The sequence below is a fragment of the Podarcis liolepis genome (genome assembly GCF_965112155.1).
Source record: "Podarcis liolepis genome assembly, chromosome: Z".
In the NCBI taxonomy this organism is placed as follows: domain Eukaryota; kingdom Metazoa; phylum Chordata; class Lepidosauria; order Squamata; family Lacertidae; genus Podarcis; species Podarcis liolepis.
The window spans coordinates 9,890,309-9,912,397 of record NC_139570.1 but is presented as its reverse complement, the minus strand read 5'-3'; the positions used below and the strand labels follow the sequence as shown (position 1 = coordinate 9,912,397).

General features: G+C 43.9%; 1 protein-coding gene across 4 annotated transcripts in view; it reads left to right on the top strand.

The window, feature by feature from the left end:
* The window catches only part of IL1RAPL2 (interleukin 1 receptor accessory protein like 2), a 482,185-nt gene that overhangs the window by 290,990 nt on the left and 169,106 nt on the right, over positions 1-22,089 (top strand). For all 4 annotated transcript variants that reach the window (XM_083486405.1, XM_083486406.1, XM_083486404.1 and 1 more), the window contains exon 5: positions 3,895-4,048. In XM_083486405.1, the coding sequence (XP_083342531.1) occupies positions 3,895-4,048 (154 nt within the window). The remainder of the gene's footprint in view (positions 1-3,894; positions 4,049-22,089) is intronic.

Here is a 22,089-nt window from a genome sequence, read left to right as displayed (position 1 = left end):
ATGTGGCAACAAGACATTAAAAAAAGAGAAGGAGGGAGAAAACGATTGCTGTGTGGGGAAGGAAACACATCAGACTATCCCCTGGGTTCCTATATTTTATGCATGTTGAAATTGTGAATTTACCCCAGTGGGTCTCGCAATGGCAGAACAAACCCTGCAGTTTGGGTTCTTTGACAGTGGCAAACAAAACTCTTGAGGTTCACAGCAACACATGAAGTTATCTTGCACAGTGTTGAACCACTGGTCTCAGTACTGTCTACACCAGGAATTCACAGACCTACTACCCCCAGGTCCCACTTGTGATAGGTGGGAAATGCTGAGGCCTGCCAGTCACAAAATGGTGACACGTTGAGGCAGAGTTTGGCATAATCGACTGGAAATTACTGGCATCACTAACAGGGTTTTCCTTGTTGTAAAGAGTTCCATAGCTCAGTTTTGCTCAGGCTAAGTGCAGACATTTGCTCTGGAGGTATCATGACTAAGCCTCCACATTTTAGACAAAAGGTGCTGATCCAATGGCTCGAAGTGGGGAAGGCCTTTCCTTTTATATTTTCCCCTTCCCACTCCTGCATTACTCTCAAAGTGTTTTTTATTTTACCCATCTCCTGCAATTTCTTCTGCCATTCTCCTTTCATACTCGGCTTATACTTTATTTGCAGAAGTCCACACCAAATGACCAGTTTCTTTCATTCTTCTTTCCTGGTCCTTTTGCGTTCACCTTCACCTTCTACAACAGATTTCCTTTCTTATCTCTTTTATTTATATCCCCATATTATTTAACACTATAATAATTCTGCTGCTGATAAATATTTACTTTTTACACCTCTGTCTAATTTCTTTCAACACATAACCCCTGGCCCTTTCTCTCAGAGAAAGGAGACCTTCTGAAATTGGATGACTATCTGCTATGGATGCTTTCGTTGAGATTTCTGAATTGCAGGTGGATGGACTAGATTCCAACTCTACAATCCTCTGATTCTAAGATCTGTATGTTGGATCAATCCATCAACCTCTGATGGATTATTTAGTGGGATCGGGTCCGGCATCACTTTCTCTGTACGTGTGTGCCAGTATCCATACTCAGCAGAGTTACAACTCAACGCAGCTCCTTCTTTGGAAGCATCTTTTGGGTTGAAGGTACACACTGTAGGCGATAAACATTCATGGATGCCATAAAGATTCAGTAGAGGTTTACTTGACAGGCAGAAAAGCATATTGGTAGGAAATAAATACAGGCATTCGTCACTGCCATGCTTAGAGACTGTCTCAAGGCAAATCTAAAAAAATGTAGTATAAACACTGACAACTGGGAAACACTGGCCTGCGAGCGCTCCAGTTGGAGAACAGCCTTTACCAAAGGTGTCATGGGCTTTGAAGACACTTGAACTCAGGACGCAAGGGAGAAACATGCTAAGAGGAAGGCACGCTTGGCAAATCCACACCGTGATCAACTCCAATGTCCCCACTGTGGAAGGACATGTGGATCCAGAATTGGCCTCCACAATCACTTACGGACTTATTGTTAAAACCGTGTTTATGGAAGACAATCTTACTTGGCTACGAGTGATCACCAAAGAAGAAGAAGAAACTTAGAGTCCAACAAGAGTCCAAGACTCTCTCTCTGCTTCTCTCACTGCAAGATGCAAGCAAGAGACTCAGAAGAAGCAACACAGAACCATTGTTATCAGTGCTTCCTGTTGCACTGTGCATTTCCAAAGAACAGTTCCCACAGAAAACGTCCTAGCATAGGCAAAACCTTCTCAGCCTTCTGTTGCTTCTTGAAACTTCTCTGTTCTTCTCTGTTTCTGGAACATATGATTCTCTCACACAAGAATATCTAACACTCTATCTCCAGACCACCTTTGCTCAGCATGCAAGGAGTTGCTAGTTCTGTTGTTGGTGGAGAAAGCAATTGAAGAGACACTAGGCATGGGCAGACCCACCTGAAAATAGCTCAAGACCCATTGGTGGTTCTTGTCCCAAACAGTGAAACACTGGTCTACACTGACTGGCAATGGCTCTCTAGGCTTTCAGGGGTCATTTCCAGCCCTACCTAGAGATGCACAGGATTGAACTTGGAACCTTCTGCATTCAAAACAAATGCTTTGCCACTGAGCCATGGACTTTCCCCAATATCTGTATTCGTTTTATGCAGAGATGACTTCCTGTCATTTGAATTATCAGTCTAGAAGGGGCAAAGCCCAGTCCACAGTACTTAACACATGATAGTGTTTATACATCCAAACATTTGCTCCAGGCGGAATACTTTCCATCAAAACCCTTATATTTAACCATAGTGTAAGTTTTCTTTATTATGGAAATGTTGCCCGTGAAATGGCTCTCTTAAGGATTTGCACAATTATGGTCTTTGTTACTGTTTCCGTAGTGCCATTAGGCCTAAAGGATTGTTGTGACAACATGGATTGAGTGCAGGAGTCAAGATGTAATTGAATGAGCAAGGCTTAAACAGAAAAGCTGTTCTCCTCTGAGGGGTGGGAGTGGGAGTGGGGGGATGAGAGATGGGAAGTGGGGGTGGAATTTAGGCAGCAATATGTGATCTGTCTTTCGGCTCTTCTCTTATTATTGAAGATAGACAAGAAAATTTGAAAGAAAACCTATCAGACTGGCAGGTGAAGGGCAGGGAGTCATTAACGTGACTTTTGTGAGACAAGAATAGAAGAGGTATTAGCAATTTCAAGGCAGAGAAGGTGTAGCTACAATAACAAACATACCAATTATTCAAAAAGTTTGATGTTGGGTTTGCCAGCTGGTCCATAATTGATGGACCCAAATGATAAAACTAAGTGCTTTGAAAGGTAACCAGATTGTGGGTCTGAAAAGCTGATAAACTACAGGCGACGACCATTTTAGGTGTTTCCAATTGACGTCCGGCCACCAATGCGCGAATCCATTTGGAGCCAGATGGAGGCAAAGCAGGGGAGGAACCGGGGGCGGGGTGTAATGGGGCATAGCAGGATGGGGCACACTTATAAGTGCTTTGCCAACACATGTGGGAGGCTGGGAATGGAACCCTATACAGATACAAAAAAGAAAAGAAAAGAAGTGCCCATAAGGTCTGCCAATGTCAGGGCAGTTTAGGGGATGAACCTAAGAGCCTTTTGGATCAGGTCAATGACTCAACTATTCTAGCATCCTCTTCTCACAGTGAATAACCGGGTGCTTCTAGAATCATAGAATTATATATATATATATATATATATATATATATATATATATATATATATACACACACACACACACACACACAATATTTAATAATAGAATAATAGAATTGTGCAGTTAAAAGGGATCTCAAGGGTCATGTAGTCCAACCCCCTGCAATGCAGGAATCACAGCTAAGGAGTCCCTGACAGATGGCCATCTAACTCTGTTTAAAAACCTTCAGTGATGGAGAGTCCACTACCTTCTGCCTATTCCATCCATTCTTACTGTCACAGAGTTCTTCCTAAGGTTAAGTTGGAATCTCCTTTCTTGTAACTTGAAGCCATTGGTTTCAGTCCTCCCCTCTCGAGCAGCAAAAAGCAAGCTGCCATGTGACAGCCCTTCAGATATTTTAATAGGATTTATCATATCTCCTCTCAGTCTCCTATTTTTCAGGCTAAACCTACCCAACTCCCCCAACCGTTCCTCATAAGGCTTGGTTTCCAGACCCTTGATCATCTTGGTCATCATCCTCTGTACACATTCCAGGTTGTCATTATCTTTATTAAACTATGGTGCCCAAAGCAGGGCATAGTACTCCAGGTGGGATCTGAGCAAGGCAGAATAGAGTGCTCACTATTACTTTCCTTGATCTGGACGCTCTATTTCATGCAACATTACTTTACCATGCCAAGTTAAGACTCTGTTTGTTTTTTGTTTTGTTTTTTGCAGGAGTGTAAGCCAAAAATGTGGAGAAATCTAGTAGTTCAGAAAGAGAACACTCTACTAATACAAGATGTTCAGGAAGAAGATGGTGGGAATTATACTTGTGAGCTAAAATTTGAAGGAAAGCTGATACGACGAACAACTGAGTTCAAAGTTACAGGTAAGAATCTTTTGGGGTGAAATTGAAGGGAAAGAGCATGAAATGTAGGAGGTCAGAAAAATTGATGTCTAGAATGATGTTTTAGACTTTTTTTTTTTTTTACCCTGCCTTATCTTACATTCCAAAGTGGCACTACAGACATCAACAGAACATCAAACAAACAGACATCAACAGAACATCATACAATATATTTGCAGCCCATCTGTGCAGATCACCTGTGCAAAAGTACAAGGTAACTCAAAAGTCAGCTAGTAGAAGCAGAGCAGAAAATTAAGTTAGATAACCTCTCTGAAAGAGGTAGAGCTCATCAGGGCACCTTTCCCATAAAAATGCAGCCTGGGAATCCATGTCCCTACCATTTGCAAATATTATATCGACATAAGAACATAGCAAGAGCCGTGCTGGATAAGGTCAAAGGACCACTTAGTCTATAAGAACTAGCACTGGTGCATGTCCATATTTTAAAGGTGTTGATGTTGAAATTAAAAGTTCTAACTACTCATAAGGATTCCTGTTCAGCAAAACCCCTCCACTGTTGCTGCCCAATACTGCATGTATCTGGGTGTGGTTTTTTTTGTTTGTTGTTTGGCTCTCACAAGCAGTCTGATGCTGAATGTGGCTTATTACGGAGCTAACTCCAGATTTTGGTGGAGCTTCGAGCACCAAGATCCCAGTGTGTTTTGGTGGGATCTCTGGCACTTGAATTCCCTATTCATTGATCCTTGTGTAATCAATCAGTGAGCCCTGAAAGACAGGAATGTGCAGGAAGCTGCCTTGTACCAAGTCTGAGGACTCCATTTCCAGAAGCTGCTGTTACACCATTTTTTTGCAGTTGGAAGAGACTGTACAGCATTTTGAGCTTGTTAAAGCATGTGCATAAAGCTAATAAAACCATATGTGTTCATATGCAGTTTGGGGTGTCTCGTTGGTGAGAAGTATTCAAATGTTGCACTTGGCTCTTCATAGCCAACCTATTGTGTTAGACTTAGGACCAATGAGAATGGTTCAAGTCTGCCTGAGCAGCTTCCCTTGGTAAACCACTGAGCAAGATCCTGTTTTTTCACCTGTCTTTTTGGGGGTGTGGGATGTGTGGGTGATGCCTGTGTGATCTGAAGGCATGTGACACACCCACCTTCCTATGTCTAGAGCAGGTGTTCCAATGATCCACCTTGGTCACATTATTAAAATGCATAGCTTGTTTTCCCATCTACCTTCAGAAAACTACAAATGGAATACTTGTTTTCATAAATTCTCACACTGAATTCTTATGACATTGCTGCTGGGCAGGAAGTGGTTCCCTTTGCCCCAACTTTTCACTCTAGCTTTGCAGAAGACAGTGTCCCATCTCCATTGCTGCCTCTTGTTGGTCTTCTTTCAAATGCCAATTTAGACTGCCCAGTTACTTCTGAAATTTGTGTGTGCAACAATCAGTTGCTCTGGCCATGACAAATTATTCCACTCAATTACATCAATTGAATGCTTCTGCTTGAACTCCCTGTTCACTTAATCTCTCTTAAATCTCATTAATTCCCTAATTTTCAAATTGTGCCTGCTGTTATTGGGAGGGAAGTTGCCGTGGTAGTTGTTCCGTATTGGATGCCCTTCTCAATTGGAGCAATCTGCCTGAATTTCATTTCAGCCAAAGACAAATGGTGTGGAAGTGCCACTTTCCAGTTTGGATGACAAACCAAAGCAAGCATATCTCCTTCAACCTCAGCATCTTTCTCATGCTGTAATATCAAAGTAAACTCCCCAGTCAGGCTTAGATCAAAAGTAGGTACCTCCAGAATGGAGACCAGTGGACCCCATGAAGATTCTCATTAGCAGATAGCACCTAGACCAGGGGTCAGCAAACTTTTTCAGCAGGGGGCCGGTCCACCGTCCCTCAGACCATGTGGTGGTCAGGACATTTTTTTTTTTTTTTAATGAACAAATTTCTATGCCCCACAAATAACCCAGAGATGCATTTTAAATAAAAGGACACATGCTACCCATGTAAAAACACGCTGATTCCCGGACCATCCGTGGGCCGGATTGAGAAGGCAATTGGGCCGCATCCGGCCCTTGGGCCTTAGGTTGCCTACCCCTGACCTAGACAGACGAGGCACACAGATCACCTAGTCAGACTCTTGCATACTGAGATGCAAGGTATTATATATCCATTTATTCTTCCTGAGGGAGCCTAGGTCAGCAAATACACCAGTAATAAAGAGCACATTTTAGAAAGCATTCTAAAAACAGTCACAAACATTCTAAAAACAGTTTTAAAACATTCTCTTGAGCAGTAATTTGAGGAAAACACCCATCAGGCTCCACCTCATGAATCTGACTCACCCCAGCTTTCACCCACAGGACGCTGGCAGCCCTATGAGTTTACAGGATGTAATTGCGACCCTTTGCTCTACCATATTTCTTATAAAGGTGCAAAATGCTTACCATTTTGATTTTTCTGAAAGAAAGCAGCTTCCATTACCAACAGTGAAATAGGTCAAGTGATGACACAGATGGCAGAGAAACGACCATGGCATTCTTTGCAGCTGGGATTTGCACCATCCATATCTTATTTTCAAGTGCTATGTAGGATGTGCCCCCGCCCCCCAATATTTCACAGAGCTGTCTTTTGTGCAGACGGCAGCAATTTGCATGAAATTTGAATAAGCTAATTTATTGTCTAGCTGCAAAACTAGAAATGACTACTGTGATTTAAAAAGAAATGCAACACATCCCACCACAGTGAGGAAGGTTGTGCCCTTGTGCCCTGTGCCCCTACTTAGTCTGGTGTCTAGATGCTCCCTGTTGGTGGGTAGCTTCAAGGCTCCCCCTACTCTCCCTACTGATAGTTTTTTATCTTGACCAGGCAGCTCCTCAGATACAGGATTGTCCTTGGACAGATGACTATTCTCCCTGATGTAGGGGCATGGCCACCTTAAATATCTCTTTTCTCCCCCAAAAAAGGATGGATACCAAAGCCACATCCTCCTTAGCTCCCTCAACATCTCCAAAGCCTTCCTCCTACCCATCTGTTTGACATTAAATTGGCAAGAACAGCTTCCTATTAAGGGAAAATATTGAATGGGGAGTTTGAATTCAACTGTGGACCTCTTTGCTCTTCTTGTGGAATAGATGCAGCTCAAATACTTTCAGCAACATTTTACCATCTTGGATAGGTAAAAGAAGGGCAGAGTGCAAGGGGAGGAGTGTGGTAGCATTGCACATGCATGGTCAATGGTCAAGGATGGTGGGAGTTGCAGTCCATAACATCTGAAGGGCACCACTTTGGCCACACATGAAGCAGAGGGTGGTTGGGGAAACAGTCGCCCTCCAGATGTTGCTGAACTACACATCCCATTGTTACTGACAATTGGTCGTGCTGACTGAGACTGATGAGAGAATCTCCTCTAGGGCTGGCCCACCCATGAGTCAAGGTGAGGCAACCAATCAAGCCTGGAATCTTTCAAAGCCCTACCTGAAGGTGCCAGGGACTGATCCTGACACCATAGAGTCAAGAAGTTGTACATCTTCTCCCTACATTTCTCAAAAAAGGGGGGGGGACATAGAGATTGTGATTTAGGACTAGTGCCAGAAACTAGAGACTGGTCCTGGTAAATATGGAGAGTTGGGATACGTGTTTTTATAGAGGAGTGATCATGTGAAATATTCAGTGCTTTTTGCGTTTAGATATGTTGTGGCGTTTCTCAGGTAGATTTTTTTTTAAATATAGTGCTGCTATTGTATATTATGATCTTGCACAAGAACCAATGGGTTGGATCAAAATATTAAGGCTGCCTTCTCTGTGCCTGGGATTAAATGCCATTGAACTCGGTGGGATTCCAGTGTGTGAATGCCACAGGTGTCTAAGGCAGGGTCAATTGCCTATACAGTGGTACCTCAGGTTAAGAACTTAATTTGTTCCAGAGGTCCATTTTTAACCTGAAACTGTTCTTAACCTGAAGCACCACTGTAGCTAATGGGGCCTCCCGCTGCTACCGTGCTGCCATTGTGCGATTTCTGTTATCAACCTGAAGAAAAGTTCTTAACCCAAGTACTATTACTGGGTTAGTGGAGTCTGTAACCTGAAGCATCTGTAACCTGAAGCGTCTTTAACCATAGGTACCACTGTATTTTTCTCAAGTATGGGTAGTGCCTTCTGAACTGAAGCACACATGTGCTGCAGCTGCCTGAAATCACATCAAGTGGTTGTGAGTATGTGAAGAAGAGATGCCTGGTGAATTGTAGTCTTCTGAATATGTGAAGCAACTCCATTGAGAAACAATGTGAAATTGTGCAAGGCTATTCTACAGTTCTCTTTCTGGTATCAGAACTGTGACAATATCACTTTTACTACCACTATTACTTTCTGCCTTTCCTGCAAGGAGCTCAAGGAGGCATCCATGCATCTCCCCCTCTCCATGATATCCTCCCAACAACATAGGTTAGATGGGAGATGGCAACTGATCCAAAATCTCCCAGTGAGCTTCAAGGCTGAATGGGGATTTGAAGCCTGGTCTCCCAGATCGTAGTTCAGCATTCTAGCCACTACACCACACCAACTTTGCTTGATCTCACAGTCACTGTTTGGCGCTGAGTATGCCTAGGAGATGCGGGTGGTGCTGTGGGTTAAACCACAGAGCCTAGGACTTGCCAATCAGAAGGTCGGCAGTTCGAATCCCTGCAATGGGGTGAGCTCCCGTTGCTCGGTCCCTGCTCCTGCCCACCTAGCAGTTCGAAAGCACATCAAGGTGCAAGTAGATAAATAGGTACCATTTCAGCGGGAAGGTAAATGGCGTTTCCGTGCACTGCTCTGGTTCGCCAGAAGCGGCTTAGTCATGCTGGCCACATGACCCGGAAGCTGTACGCCGGCTCCCTCGGACTGGACCTAATGGTCAGGGGTCCCTTTACCTTATGCCCAGGTGAACCAGCCCCATAGAACTGGGATAGGGGGAACCTGTGGCTCTCTGGGTGCTGTTGAATCACATCTCCCATCATGCCTGATCATTGGCCATGCTGGTTGGGGCTGATGGGAGTTGGAGTCCAACAACCTCTGGGGGTTCTCAGGTTCCCCATCCCTGCTGTAGCAGGAGAAATGGAACCACTCTGCCATTCCCTATGCAACAGGTAGGTAGATAGGGAAAGTTACCCATCTTCATCAAGATAATATACTGCCTGCAAGATGGGCAGATAAATTAGCAGGGTAAGCAGTTGTGTTCATTTGCAGGTAATGATGGACTTCAAAACGGAGAGAGAGAATATACAACCTCAGCATATCAAAGTTATTGAGAAGAAAATGTGTCAGTGTTCTGGATGATTCAATAAAAGCTGCTCTTTAATTTTTGGTACCCAAGTCAATAAAGATAAGAGATGTGCCTGTTGACTGAGTAGGAGCTGTTTGTATGCTCGTTGATGTGAAATGATTCCAAAAGACAAATGGAGGGGGGTATTATGCCAGATTTCCCTTAGAAGTACTGTAAAAGACGCAATGAGAAATGTAGCAATATGCTGCAGTCTATGAATTATATATCACCCAGCTACTCCGAGTGCTTTGCTTTACAGCTTCCCAAGCTGCCTGCCTGTATTGTGAACATGCAAAGTAATTAGAATGGCAAATAATGTTCTCTTTTATCATACTGTGATGGGTTCCTCCATCACTTTCTTTAGTCAACTTAATTCCCTTTCTCTCATGTCTTAAATCAGCAGATGATAGAGCTTTGCACAAATGGACTCTTGCACAAATTCTCCACCCAGTTTGTGGGAAGGGTAAATTGGGGGGAGGTGTTCACTGAATTTCTCTAGGGCAAGGACAAAAGGTATAAATGATTCCTATGTTCTATCTCTAGTTGCTGGAAAAGTGAGGAGAATGATGTTGTGCTTGTGGGCTTCCTAGGGGAATTAGGTTGACTACTGTAAGTATAGGATGGATCCAGCAGCTTCTTCTTTTTTTCTCTGAGAAGCTCTTGGAGCTGAGGCTCACCATTACTGTTGCCAGTGGCACAGTATTATTTCTTTTGCCCTAATTTCTTCTTCAGTGGTGGCAGCCCAAGTGACATCTTTGTTAGAAAACCGGCCACCATTCTGCATCCTCCACAACACCCCAGACCTACTATTGTTCTGGGTCAGTGTGGGTGGAAAATAGCAGTGCCCGCCCACGCCAATAATGGTGGAGAATAGTGGAACAAAATTCTGCAAAAGTTATTTTCCTACTAGGGTGGGGGAAAGTAAAAAAATTGGGGGGGGGGAATGGACTTCTGAAAAATGCCATATCAGATGTAGTTTGTAACTTGGGTGGAATCTACACACATATAAAACGTTTTGAAAATACAGTGAGTTTTCCATAAGGCTCACCATCAAGTGTCACATTGTATAGTGCACTTAAAAGACACTTAAAACATTTTATTTGCAGCTGTATAGCTGAGTCCTTGGTGACTTAGTCACACACACAGCTTCAGCAGCTCCTGACAATGCAGCAGGTCAGACTTCCAGTTCAGCTCCTAAGACCTAATTTTCAGTGATATGATCAATCTCTAAGCAGAGCCTGAACGGCATAGCAGCAATACCTCTGTGTAGTAGTGGGTGCCCTGCATGGACAGGACATTGGACTAGATGACCTTTGAGGTTCCTCCCAATTCTATGTTTCTAGGCTGCTCCACTGCAGACTACAGATAATTATGACTGAAAGTTGGATGCTCCTCAATATAAAGAAAAGCTCTGTACATAGCATGTCAGGAAAAATTGGCTGGATAGGAACTCTTCTCTATGGCTTGCTAGTTTTCGGTCTGCAGGGATGGCGATGATTTTGTATAAAGAGTATCCAGTCGTGATAACCTCCCCCTGCAGTCTGAAGTATTATAGCCCAGAGCCAGGTTTACCATTTCAGTGAGAAGTAGATCTCACTTAGCCTGAACCTGGAGTCTGGCATATGAGATGTGACAGGATCAGAGCACTAGTTGGTATCGCTGCAGGCAACTGTTGTTTCCCCATGATCCTCCCCAACATGCAGATGCTAATAAATTACAGATGCTGGCTTTGTCCTTTGCAATTTTAAAGATGAAAGGACAGGTGAAAAACACACAAGCACATTGAGTTGCAGGCATTTCTCAGGTGCTTTGCAGATATGCTTGGTTGACATACAGATATGCTTTGTTCGTTCTGTATTTGCATGCTGGCGATGAATCCCATCTATGTTTCTTGGGACATAGGAATGTGCCTTGAACAGAGCCAGGGTTTTGGGTGCATCTAGTTTAGTACTGTCTACACTGCCTGGCAGTAGCTCTCTGGGACTGCAGGCAGGGAAACATAGGCGCCGACTCCATGGGGCCTGAGGGGGCTCGAGCCCCCTCAAAAAATTTTTTGGGGGGGCTCAGCCCCCCCAATAATTTCGGGCGCCCTTCCAGCAGAGCGCCGCCGCCGTCCCTCGCCAGCCAGCCAGGCAGCCAGCCGCGCACCCTAGTCTGAGAGCCCCGGCCGTCCCCCGCGAGATTAGGGAATCCCCGGGGGCGGGGGCTCCTGCCTCGCTGCTTCGTTTCAGCTCCCACGAGAACAGGGGAATCCCGACTGGCCACACCTCCCAGCCAGCCAATCGGCTGGCTGGGGAGCGTGGCTTGCCCTATTTGGGGCCGGAGCCACTTTATTTGCATATTCATGAGCTTATTTATTATTCATGAGCTTTCCCGGGCCCCCCCAATATTTTTTCTAAGTCCGCGTCCCTGCAGGGAAATAGCATGGGATCAAAACTGGGACCTTGTGCATGCAAAGCAGTGCAGATGACCTTTTGCTATCTGACAGATGTGATCTGTAAGTTGCAGTTTGGTGCAAATTCTGCAGCACTGATGGGACCTGATGGGAGGCCAAGCCCCACCTGGAAGGGCTCAGATTCCCCAACCCTGGACTATGATATCCGCCACCCCATAGGTGATGTCTTAATTGTTATACCTACGAAACAAGAAGGGATGAAAGCTAAAGGGAGTTGCAGGATGAGTCCTGGGTATGAACCAGGTAGCCAAGGAACTAGGAGAAGCTCAAGTGGCAAAAAAATAATCACATTCGTCATTATCAACATCATCAGTGAATGTGAAATTGTGGATCATGAAGTGTTTTATAAGCATGAAGGAATCGGGTTGGCTCTCCCCTCGCCCCTCAGATTATGCTCTTCATCTCACAGATTCAATAATTCATGCCCCAGGCCATTAAGATGATTGATTCTATAAGTTGATAGTACTTTGTATTTCCGCTGGAAAAGAAGAATTTGATATAGGGTTGTGGGACTGCACAGGTACTTTAAAAAAGCTGGCAGGGCATGGAAGCTCCCCCATTCTACTGGCCAACCCTGTTCCCCCAACCCCCTTACTAAATTTCTTTAACCAAGGCTTGCCAGCCAAAGGGTTCTGAATTAATAGTATCCTCCTTCCTATCTCTCATTTGTTCCAGTGGCTTAACCATGATGGCTGTTTTACCTTTATTGTTGGAGGCAGTAAATGCCTCTAAACACCAGTTGCTGTGAATCACAGGTGGGGAGAGTGCTCTTGCACTCAGCTCCTGCATCTGGTTGGCCACTGTCAGAACAGGAGGCTGGACTAGGTGGGCCTTTGCTCAGATCCAGCAGGGGTCTTCTTCAGTTCATTGCCCGTAAATGCATCTGGGTCTGGCTCTAGGAAACTTTGGAGACTCTGCAGATAAATCCATTTCAATTAAGCAAGGTCTAGAAATATTGTAAATTGTTTTGTTGTTGTTGTTTAGTCATTTACAGTGGTGCCTCGCAAGATGAAAAGAATCCGTTCCGCGAGTCTCTTTGTCTTGCGTTTTCTTTTGTCTTGCGAAGCAAGCCCATTAGCGGCTTAGCGGATTAGCGCTATTAGCGACTTAGCGGGCTTAGCGGATCAGCTGATAAGCGGCTTAGCGGCATAGCGGATCAGCTGTTAAGCAGCATAGCGGATCAGCTGATAAGCGGCTTAGCGGATCAGCTGTTAAGCGGCTTAGTGGCTTAGGATCAGCTGATAAGCGGCTTAGCGGCTTGGGAAAAGGGGGGGGAGGGGAAAACCCCTGCAGGAACTCGCAAGACATTTTCGTCTTGTGAAGCAAGCCCATAGGAAATTCGTTTTGCGAAGCACCTCCAAAACGGAAAACCCTTTCGTCTAGCGGGTTTTCCGTCTTGCGAGGCATTCGTCTTGCGGGGCACCACTGTAGTCGTGTCCGACTCTTCGTGACCCCATGGACCAGAGCACACCAGGCACTCCTGTCTTCCACTGCCTCCCGCAGTTTGGTCAAACTCATGTTGGTAACTTCGAGAACACTGTCCAACCATCTCGTCCTCTGCCGTCCCCTTCTCCTTGTGCCCTCAATCTTTCCCAGCATCAGGGTATTTCCAGGGAGTCTTCTCTTCTCATGAGGTGGCCAGAGTATTGGAGCCTCAGCTTCACGATCTGTCCTTCCAGTGAGCACTCAGGGCTGATTTCCTTCAGAATGGAGAGGTTTGATCTTCTTGCAGTCCATGGGACTCTCAAGAGTCTCCTCCAGCACCATAATTCAAAAGCATCAATTCTTTGGCGATCAGCCTTTATGGTCCAGCTCTCACTTCCATACATCACTACTGGGAAAACCATAACTTCAACTATACGGACCTTTGAAAATTTTGCTTTCCCCCCCTCACGGAAATGGGTGGACATGTGATGAGGAAGAGAGGAAGGGAAATGAAAGAAAACATTTGATCTTCGACGCCCTCTGAAGTTTCTGACTGGCTGCCATTTTTTTTATACCCCTATCAGCTCAGGATAGACTACTTAATATTTAAAACTATGCTACTTTCTCCAAACCTCTAAATAGCTTTATTTGCTTCCTTGCTCTGCCTGTGTTGTAGCTGCTACAGATGTTGCTGTCACATTTAATAAAGAGTTTGTAAGGCTTAAATATTATACTGCTGTAGTGCGCGAGGTCCCCCCCTCCCCTGGCAGTATGTCTTTGGCATAGGAAAAAAGAAGGCTTTGCTTATTAGGATGAGGCGTCTCTACTTCTAGGGCCACTGACACTGGTGTTTCATCTCTAGATGACAAAGAAGCCACAATAATTCATCTCCTTACATCTCAAGGTCATCAGGAGGGGAACCTTCACATGCTCCAGTCTCTGCATAGTACAGTAATGAAGCATTGGAAGCTTGTCATCCTGTTCAAATATCCCAATGCGGTTGGTGAGAATCCTGTGATACCCAAGCATTCCTAGACCAGTCTTTTCCCAACCTGGTCCAATGCCCAGACATTTTAGGACAATGGGGCCTATAAGCGCCAATCAATCTGGTGATTACATGCATGATGTTGTGGGTATTGAATAATAATTAATAGGAAAAGGATTCAAGTACAACTTGATTTTTACCAACCAATATTTGCCTTTAGATATTGTTTTTACATGGATATCTTGTCATGTTGTAAGCTGCCTTGACCATTAACTATGGAAAGGTGGCATACAAATAAAATGATAATGATGGTGGTGGTGATGATGATGATGAGATGGGGGAGAAATTCCATTCAGTTTTTGTTTAAATGCGAACCTATCTAGGCTGCTGTTATAGGTGCAGCAAGGGCCAGAAAGACACAGAAATAAACACAGGAGATTGGTATTTTGAGTTGAAATAGGCCACAAATTTTATTGGTTACACATGCAAGTAGGGTTTGGCCAATGCAGTGGGTATTAATCTGGTATGAAGCAGCCTGCCTGGGCCCCCATATGGAAGGGTGAGCATGAGCTGGGCTGGGACTCAGCAGCAGGCTCTGCTCCCTCGGAGTCCCAAGTGAGTGGGAACGTCCACTTTATAAAAACAATGCACAAGCTGAAGCATATCCATCCATCAAAATCCACACTTCTCTGAATTTTGAATTTCAATTCTCCAGCTAAGTAATGTGTACAAATATTAGGGTAAAGTGTTCGGGAAAAAGGACTATATTGGCAGAAGTAATAAACATTGCATGAGAGGGGATTGCTTTGCAAAAGAAGTGTCTATCTGGCAATATTGAATACAAAAAAAATATGCATATTAGGAGAAATCTGCACTAAAATAAACTGATGTGGAAATGTGGAGAACAGAACTGAAGACTGGGAAAGTGAGAAACGAAGGGAAACTGAAATTGAACGGTTTGCCCATCCCTGTTGAGACTTGCGAGCATTGCCTCTTTTCTCTATGCTTGATTATTGTACAGTAATGACTGACAGCACAATGTGTTATGAACAAAACATAGGGGAAACACAGGCTTTTGGAATACGATTTATTTGTGAGTTTTCATTGGCTGCAATTGTCTTTGTGATTTATGGTTTTGCTAGGGATGTATTTTAAAATTGTTGTTTAACTTAGAACCACATTGGAATCCATCTTTTATGAAGGGTGGTATATTTTAAATGAATAAATGCAGCCAGGCCCATTGAAGAGTAGCCTTGCATTTGAGCCCGTGTGAGATCTTCTTATCTCTGGTACCTTAAGCATCCAAATGAAAAGTGATGAAATATTATAAGGGAAAGCCTGGCTAAAGCATGTTTTGAGGGGATGGATCAATAAGACACCTTACTAGAAATAAAAAAGGTTGATTTAAACAAAGAAAGAGGTCACATTATGTATCACATTTATTTTCTGCTAACTGCAATGGGTTGTCCTTTTGCCCAAATCATATTCCGAGTTGCAGAGAGAAGAAAATGTAGCTACTTCCATTTTGACAAAATGACTGCATTTCAAGAATATTATCAATCTCACTTTCAGACACTTTGCAGAACATGACCATGTTTTAAATTGGAGCATTCCAGGCTTTTTTTCTTGGAGGTCATGGCAATTACTGTTTCTTCATGTTCACCCTTTGATGGCAAGCTTGGCTAAGACCTGCCTGATAGATTGGTATTATGAGAGTAAAGGAAATGAATTCAGGATGTTATATAGAGTTCACAGATGCCGAGAATTAAAGCTTCTATCAAGGAACCGTTTGGGAAGTGTTTGCGTCAGTTTTCACCCTGAACATGAAGTCTTAGTCAGATCACATGGGAATGGGGTCTGTAAGGGGGCTGCTTCCCCTAGGCCCCCCACAGTTTCCCACTCAGGTTTTAAGGTCAAGTGGAAATGCACTGGTCCACGTTCCATCCACTTATGCTTCTTTGAACGTTGCTGAACTACAGCTTCCATCATCCCTGACCATTGACCATGCTGGGTGGTGCTGATGGGAGCTGTGAGTCCAACAAAATCTGGAGGGCCACAGATTCCACACCCTTGACAGATTCATCTATGAGATTATTCCTTAATAGCATGGAGCAGGGTCTTTTTAGTGTTGCCACCACAATAATAGAATTCCTTCCCAAGAATTTCTAGCAGAACTCATGCCTTTATATTTTTTAGGAATTAGGCAAAGACAAAGTTGTTTAAGTAGACAGGGGCAGGTAAACTGTTCTTGGACTCTTGATTCCCATCAGCCCCAGTCATCATGGCCCGTGGTCATGCATGATGGAGGATGTAGTCCATGCTTTTAAAATCATTAGAATCTTAATGCAATTAATGGATTGAAGCGGTAACTGCTAGATTTTGACCACTGGTTCTCGTGTTCAGTCTTTCGTCCTAATATGGCTATAATCCTTTTCTGAGCTTTTTGCCAAAGTGGAGAAGTTGCATGAGCATCATTATCATTTAATTTATGTACCGTTTATATGCCAAAATGACATATAAGCAGTTTACAGTTATAAAATCAATTATAAAAACCATACATAATTAAATTGCACAATAAATCAATTCCACTCAAACATCCATAATTAAAATTCACCATAGAACAATATGGTTAGCATAATAAACGTAATATCACAATTCATATCAACCTCATCTTCCTTTTTATAGCATGCAAGATATGCTCAGTAAGGTCCTCCTTGGCCCCCAAGGCAGCCATTAATGCCCCACAGATCAGGAAAAGGCCAATAAATGCTTCAGCCACTTGGTATTCAGCCCAGAAAATGCTGGGCTACAGCTCTCATTGTCTCTGACAAATGGCCATACTGGCTGGGGCTGATGGGATTTTATGCTCCAAAACATCTGGAGTGCAGCTGTTTGGGCAGGTTGAAGACGGCTGAAATTTGTGGGCTACCAATGTAGCCATGGTTTCTTCCAAAGAATCCTGGAATTTCTTTGGAATGCTGAGGATTCTCTGTTCCAGTTTCCTAGCCCAGTTGATAGGCCATAAGGTTCCATTGAAAGAGGTAACGGTGGTGTAGCGCCTTGGGCTGAGACAAGGGGAAATCCAAATTCATACATGAAGCTCACTGGGTAACCCTGGGCTAGTCAGTGGCTCAGTTCAGGCATACGCTTGAACACACAAGCATGTGAGTACAGTACTTACAGTGGAAACTGAAACTCTTTCAGTCCTCCCCTAGCCATCTTTGTGTTGTGCTAACTGTAGCTATGTAGCCTTAGTGCTATGCCTTAACCTTGGCTGACAATTTGTCTTCCCCAGAAAAACCATGGGTGGCGAGCCAAGAACAAACACTGGCTGAAAGTGGGGCAAATCATGTGTATGGGTTCTGGTGTAATGCTAAGACAAACCATGGCTTAGCTTTTGGATAGTTCAGCAGCAGGATGACCAGCCACAAAGCAGTCACAATTTTATATTGCTGAGTACTCTTAGTGTTATGTGTGAATTGCATCCATCTCTCTCAACCTAACCTACTTCATAGGGTTGTTGTGGGGAGAGAACATGGTATGTACTGGGGCGGGGGGAGAACCAATGCACATTACCCTGAGGTAACTGTAATTAAGAAATACATTAAACCTGTAGTGTTTACAGGTTTAGCATCACCTCGTTGAAGTAATATATGAAATAAGCTGCTTCTAATTTAGCTTTAACTTCCATTTTGCATGATTCTGCTGTCACTGTAGAATAAGAAAAGAAGAGCAAAAAAATCAGAGAACAAATACTTCTTGTAGTCTCCACGGACCTTTCTTGCTAATTATTAACAACATCAAATGCTGTTTTGTCAAAAAACCTGCTCAGTGCATAGGGCTTTGGAGAAGGGTTGTACTTAGCTGATGAATTATAGAAGGTAAATAGCCATCCTAAAAATATTTTGCTACATGTGGGGATTGGTGTTTCTCTTTCATTACAATAACAGAGTCGTTGTTGCAGTTTTCAGGAGGCTCTGAGGTCACACAGGGTTTTTTTGCTGTCAGTGGCTCCAAAATAATCTAACAGAGAAGGGAGAAAATGGGTAACAGGGACATTTGTCAGAACCGCATCACTAGAACGACCAGTGAAATTGAGTCCCACGCCTTGAAACAGAATCAGTTTGCAAGCTGTTCCAGTTAGGGCCCCTCCAGACTGGTGGGGTTTTTTTGGGGGGAAAGGGAGTGTATTCTGCACTATGTCACGATAATAAGGCATTAGTGGTGAATTTACACTGGTCTTCCACAAACCATTCCACTTTATTAGCTGTTCTGCAATGCTTATCCAAGAGCGCTATACCATGGCAAAAGTGGGACAATCCTCCCCAGCCCCAGAACATTTGAGGGATGAAAAGCTAAATGACTGGAAACAAAGCAGTAGGATCACCCTAAAACTCTAGCAGGCTCAAACAGTGTTGAAACTGGGATTGTTTATAACCGCCCCAGCCAATACCATAATGAGTACAAACCACAATGAATCTACAACTACATTTTTTTAGAAAGTTGTTAGTTTTTCTGTTTACTATGAATTTGGGCACCTCTTAAGATACTGCTTTTTAAAATATTGAAATATCAATGAGATCTTCTAGGTTTGAAGACATTTGGACACCATTTTGAATCAAGATGGCAGACTGAACCCTTTGAAACTGCAGTGATTTAAACTTTAAAGTTTTGCATGATAGTTGCTGAGACCAAGGAGAAGATTTCATCTGTGTTCGGATGCAAATGGATGCCCCACAGTTGGCTCCAGACAATCCATCGGAGCAATGTCCTTTGCTTGCTGCTCAAAGCTGCCTTGCATCCAGTCTCCACAGGGAGCTGGACAGGGTTCTGATCTCCTGTAGTGTCCCAGCTTTCTGGCAACTACAATAATTATGAAGGATACATCTGAGTGGTGGATGAGTCATAGCACTGGAGATCAGTCTGGAACTGCTGATATGTGTGTAGGACTGTCCCCTGTGGTGAACCACTGAACTTCGGGTGTTAGCATCCTTACTGAAGAACCTTCTAGAATCACTCTGGGAGGGTCTTCAGACTGAACATTGGATCTTTCTAGGCATGAAGGAGTAGATAAGAACTTCCTTTTGCAGGCGAGCCTTGCTTAAGTGGTGAAGCCTTCCCAACCTAGGGTGTTTTTCTGTATTCTGTATTCTGATTTGCTCTTTGGTAAGAACAACAGGTTGACCTCTATTCAATGTCCCTCTGTTTACAATCCTAAACATGGGTTGTATCAGCTAAGTTCTACTCAGAGTAGAGCAGACGTAAGTTAGTAAGTTAATGGATGTAAGTTAGTCACATCCAATAATAGTGCAATTGTGTTGGATTTATACTGGACCATCCACACATCATTCTGCTTTATTACTTAGTATACTCTGAGTAGGAGTGGCATTGGATTCAGTGTTTACAATTCTAACCATGTCAGTGCAATCCTAGCCATGTCTACTCAGAATAAGGTCCTATCGAATTCTGTGGGGCTTACGGCTGGGTAAGTAGGGTTAGGACTGCACCCTAATTAGTTACAGTGTAGGGCATTGCTTTTCCATGGTAGTCCTTACTCTCTGGAAAAGCCTGCCAAAAGGGATCTGCTAAGCAGCCTCTGTGTATAACTCAGTTTTTGCACATTGATAAAGCAACTAATTCTGTATATATGGGAAAGCAGCAAATACAAGCTGAAAATAAACTTTAGAGTGCAAGTGAAAGCATTTGGAGGGGGGAGGGAGTACATGTGTATACCAAGTGTGTATACCAAGATGGCTGATTCTGCTGACATCTCAGTAAGTGTTTCCATGTACCACTGGCTTCCACATCTGACCCAGTGGACCAAATCAAATTTAAAGTGGAACCAAGCAAATTGCCATCTTGTTAATCCTGGGGTTGCCACTGATATTTTGGTGGCTGATCTTCAGGCAAAACATCTGAGAAATTTGGTTAAAGCAGGGGCATTTTTCAGCTTGAGGGCCACATCCCTTTCTGTGCATTCCTCCGGGGGGGGGGGGGGGACATGCCAGTGGCAGACATGGTTAGAGGCAAAAATTGATGGGGAAATGAGTGCAAATCGTACTTTTGTGCAGTAGATTAGCTTCTGCACACATTCTCTATCCTCCATCCAGGAATGCAAAAGGCATTATGGGAGTTTAAGGACACATTCCAGCCAGGCAAAAAAGTCTCAAGGAGGATGCAAAGTGGGGCCAGTCAGATGTGTGGCCTAGGAGGAAAGGGAGTGACTGGGTAGCCTAGGTCAAGTCCTTAGAGCGAGGGAGGAAGACCAGGAGAACCACATTTGACCTGAGTTTCCCCACCCCAGTTTAAAGGAAACTAGAAGTCTGGTAAAAATGTTTAGTTGTCTGTGCAACCTGAAAAAGAACATAGGATATGTAGGGTTACCAGCACATTTTGGTGCTTAGAAGCACCTTGGGTAGTTGCTCTCATTTGGGGTCATTCAGGAGTGCTTGCCACTGGTCCATAAATGGTCCAGTTTACTTGCATAAGACTGTGCAGGTCCTCCCAAAATTGAGACAGCCTAGCCTGAATTTCCACTTCCTGATTACGGATTTCAGTCGTCAGGAGTTACTAACTCTCCCTCTTCAAGGTCCGTGGCATAGTCTAGCCAAGTGTGAAGTCTTAAAACAGATCTGCTTTAGAGCTAACCAAGCATTATAAAAAGTTCCTGAAAAATTGAAGAGATGAGGGGGGTGGGGAACAGCTCACGTGTTGCTGGCTGGATTTTGTTTTTGTTTTTGTTTGCTAGTTTGTTTGGGTGTTGTTGTTAGATAAAGATTGTTAAAATACAACACAAAATCCCTCATATCCTTTCGTTCCACAGGAAGGAAAGAGCTGTGCCTGCAATAAATGAAACATGGCAATAAGTCAAGTCAAAGTTCTGCAAAGCAATTGGTTTCTGGGGCCTCTGTGGGTACTTGCACCTTGCTTGATGCTTGTGAGCTGACTTTGTCAAAAAGCATTGTTGCTAAGGTGAGATGTGAGCTGTGTTGTTGACATGTGTGGCGAGGGGCTCATTTGTGCATGCAAGTAATGTATGCTAGATAGGATGGCCAGCCTAAGATGCCTACATAAAGTGGCCATTCTAAGAATCACATGAAAGACGCTGGGAAGAGCATCCTGACACAGATCCTGTCAGCATCCTCCTCACCTGCACATATTGGAGGTCTGCAGTGGGGAAGCTTTTTATACTCATTTAGGCTCCTCATGCAATTTAGAAAACTAAGAGATAAGGATTCCATGCTGTGAGGGGAATCTACACGAGTCGCAAAAGGTGACTCACTTATTCTTTTAAGTTCGTTGACTGATTTATAAACTACTTCACAGCCTGAAGCCATATAAGTGGTGTGCATCAAGAATTGAATGAGTGGAATACATCCCTCCCAACTCATGGAGAGTCCTTGTCTATTTCCTCACTTCAGGGACACTTGCACTGGAGCTCAGAATTCTAAAGGAGCTGTTGCTTCAACAATAAGACAGCTCAGGCGGAGCGCTTATGTAGGAGCTGGAAGCCTCACCCTTTCCTGGCATTCAAATGCTCCTATGAAGTTCACCCTACTTCCAAAAAGCCTCAAGTGCATCAGCTGGGGGTCTGCTTCGCTCACCAACTCCTCTGCTGCTTGGTGGCTCTGGGGGTGTCTAGGTACAGAGTGGCTCCTTAGGCTCCTTGGTGGTGGGGAACTTTCCTGGTGGGCCCTGCTTCTCCTCTGAAAAGGCCCAGGTTTGAGGACTGAGCATGGCTGACTCCAACACTGTTGGAGATGGCAATAGGGGTGGAACTAGCACCCTCTATTCTGCATCCTCTATTAGAATGCCTAAACTGGGCTATCCTTAAAAGTATTCCTTGGTAACAGAATGGCACAGAGCCCAGTGGATTCCAATTAGC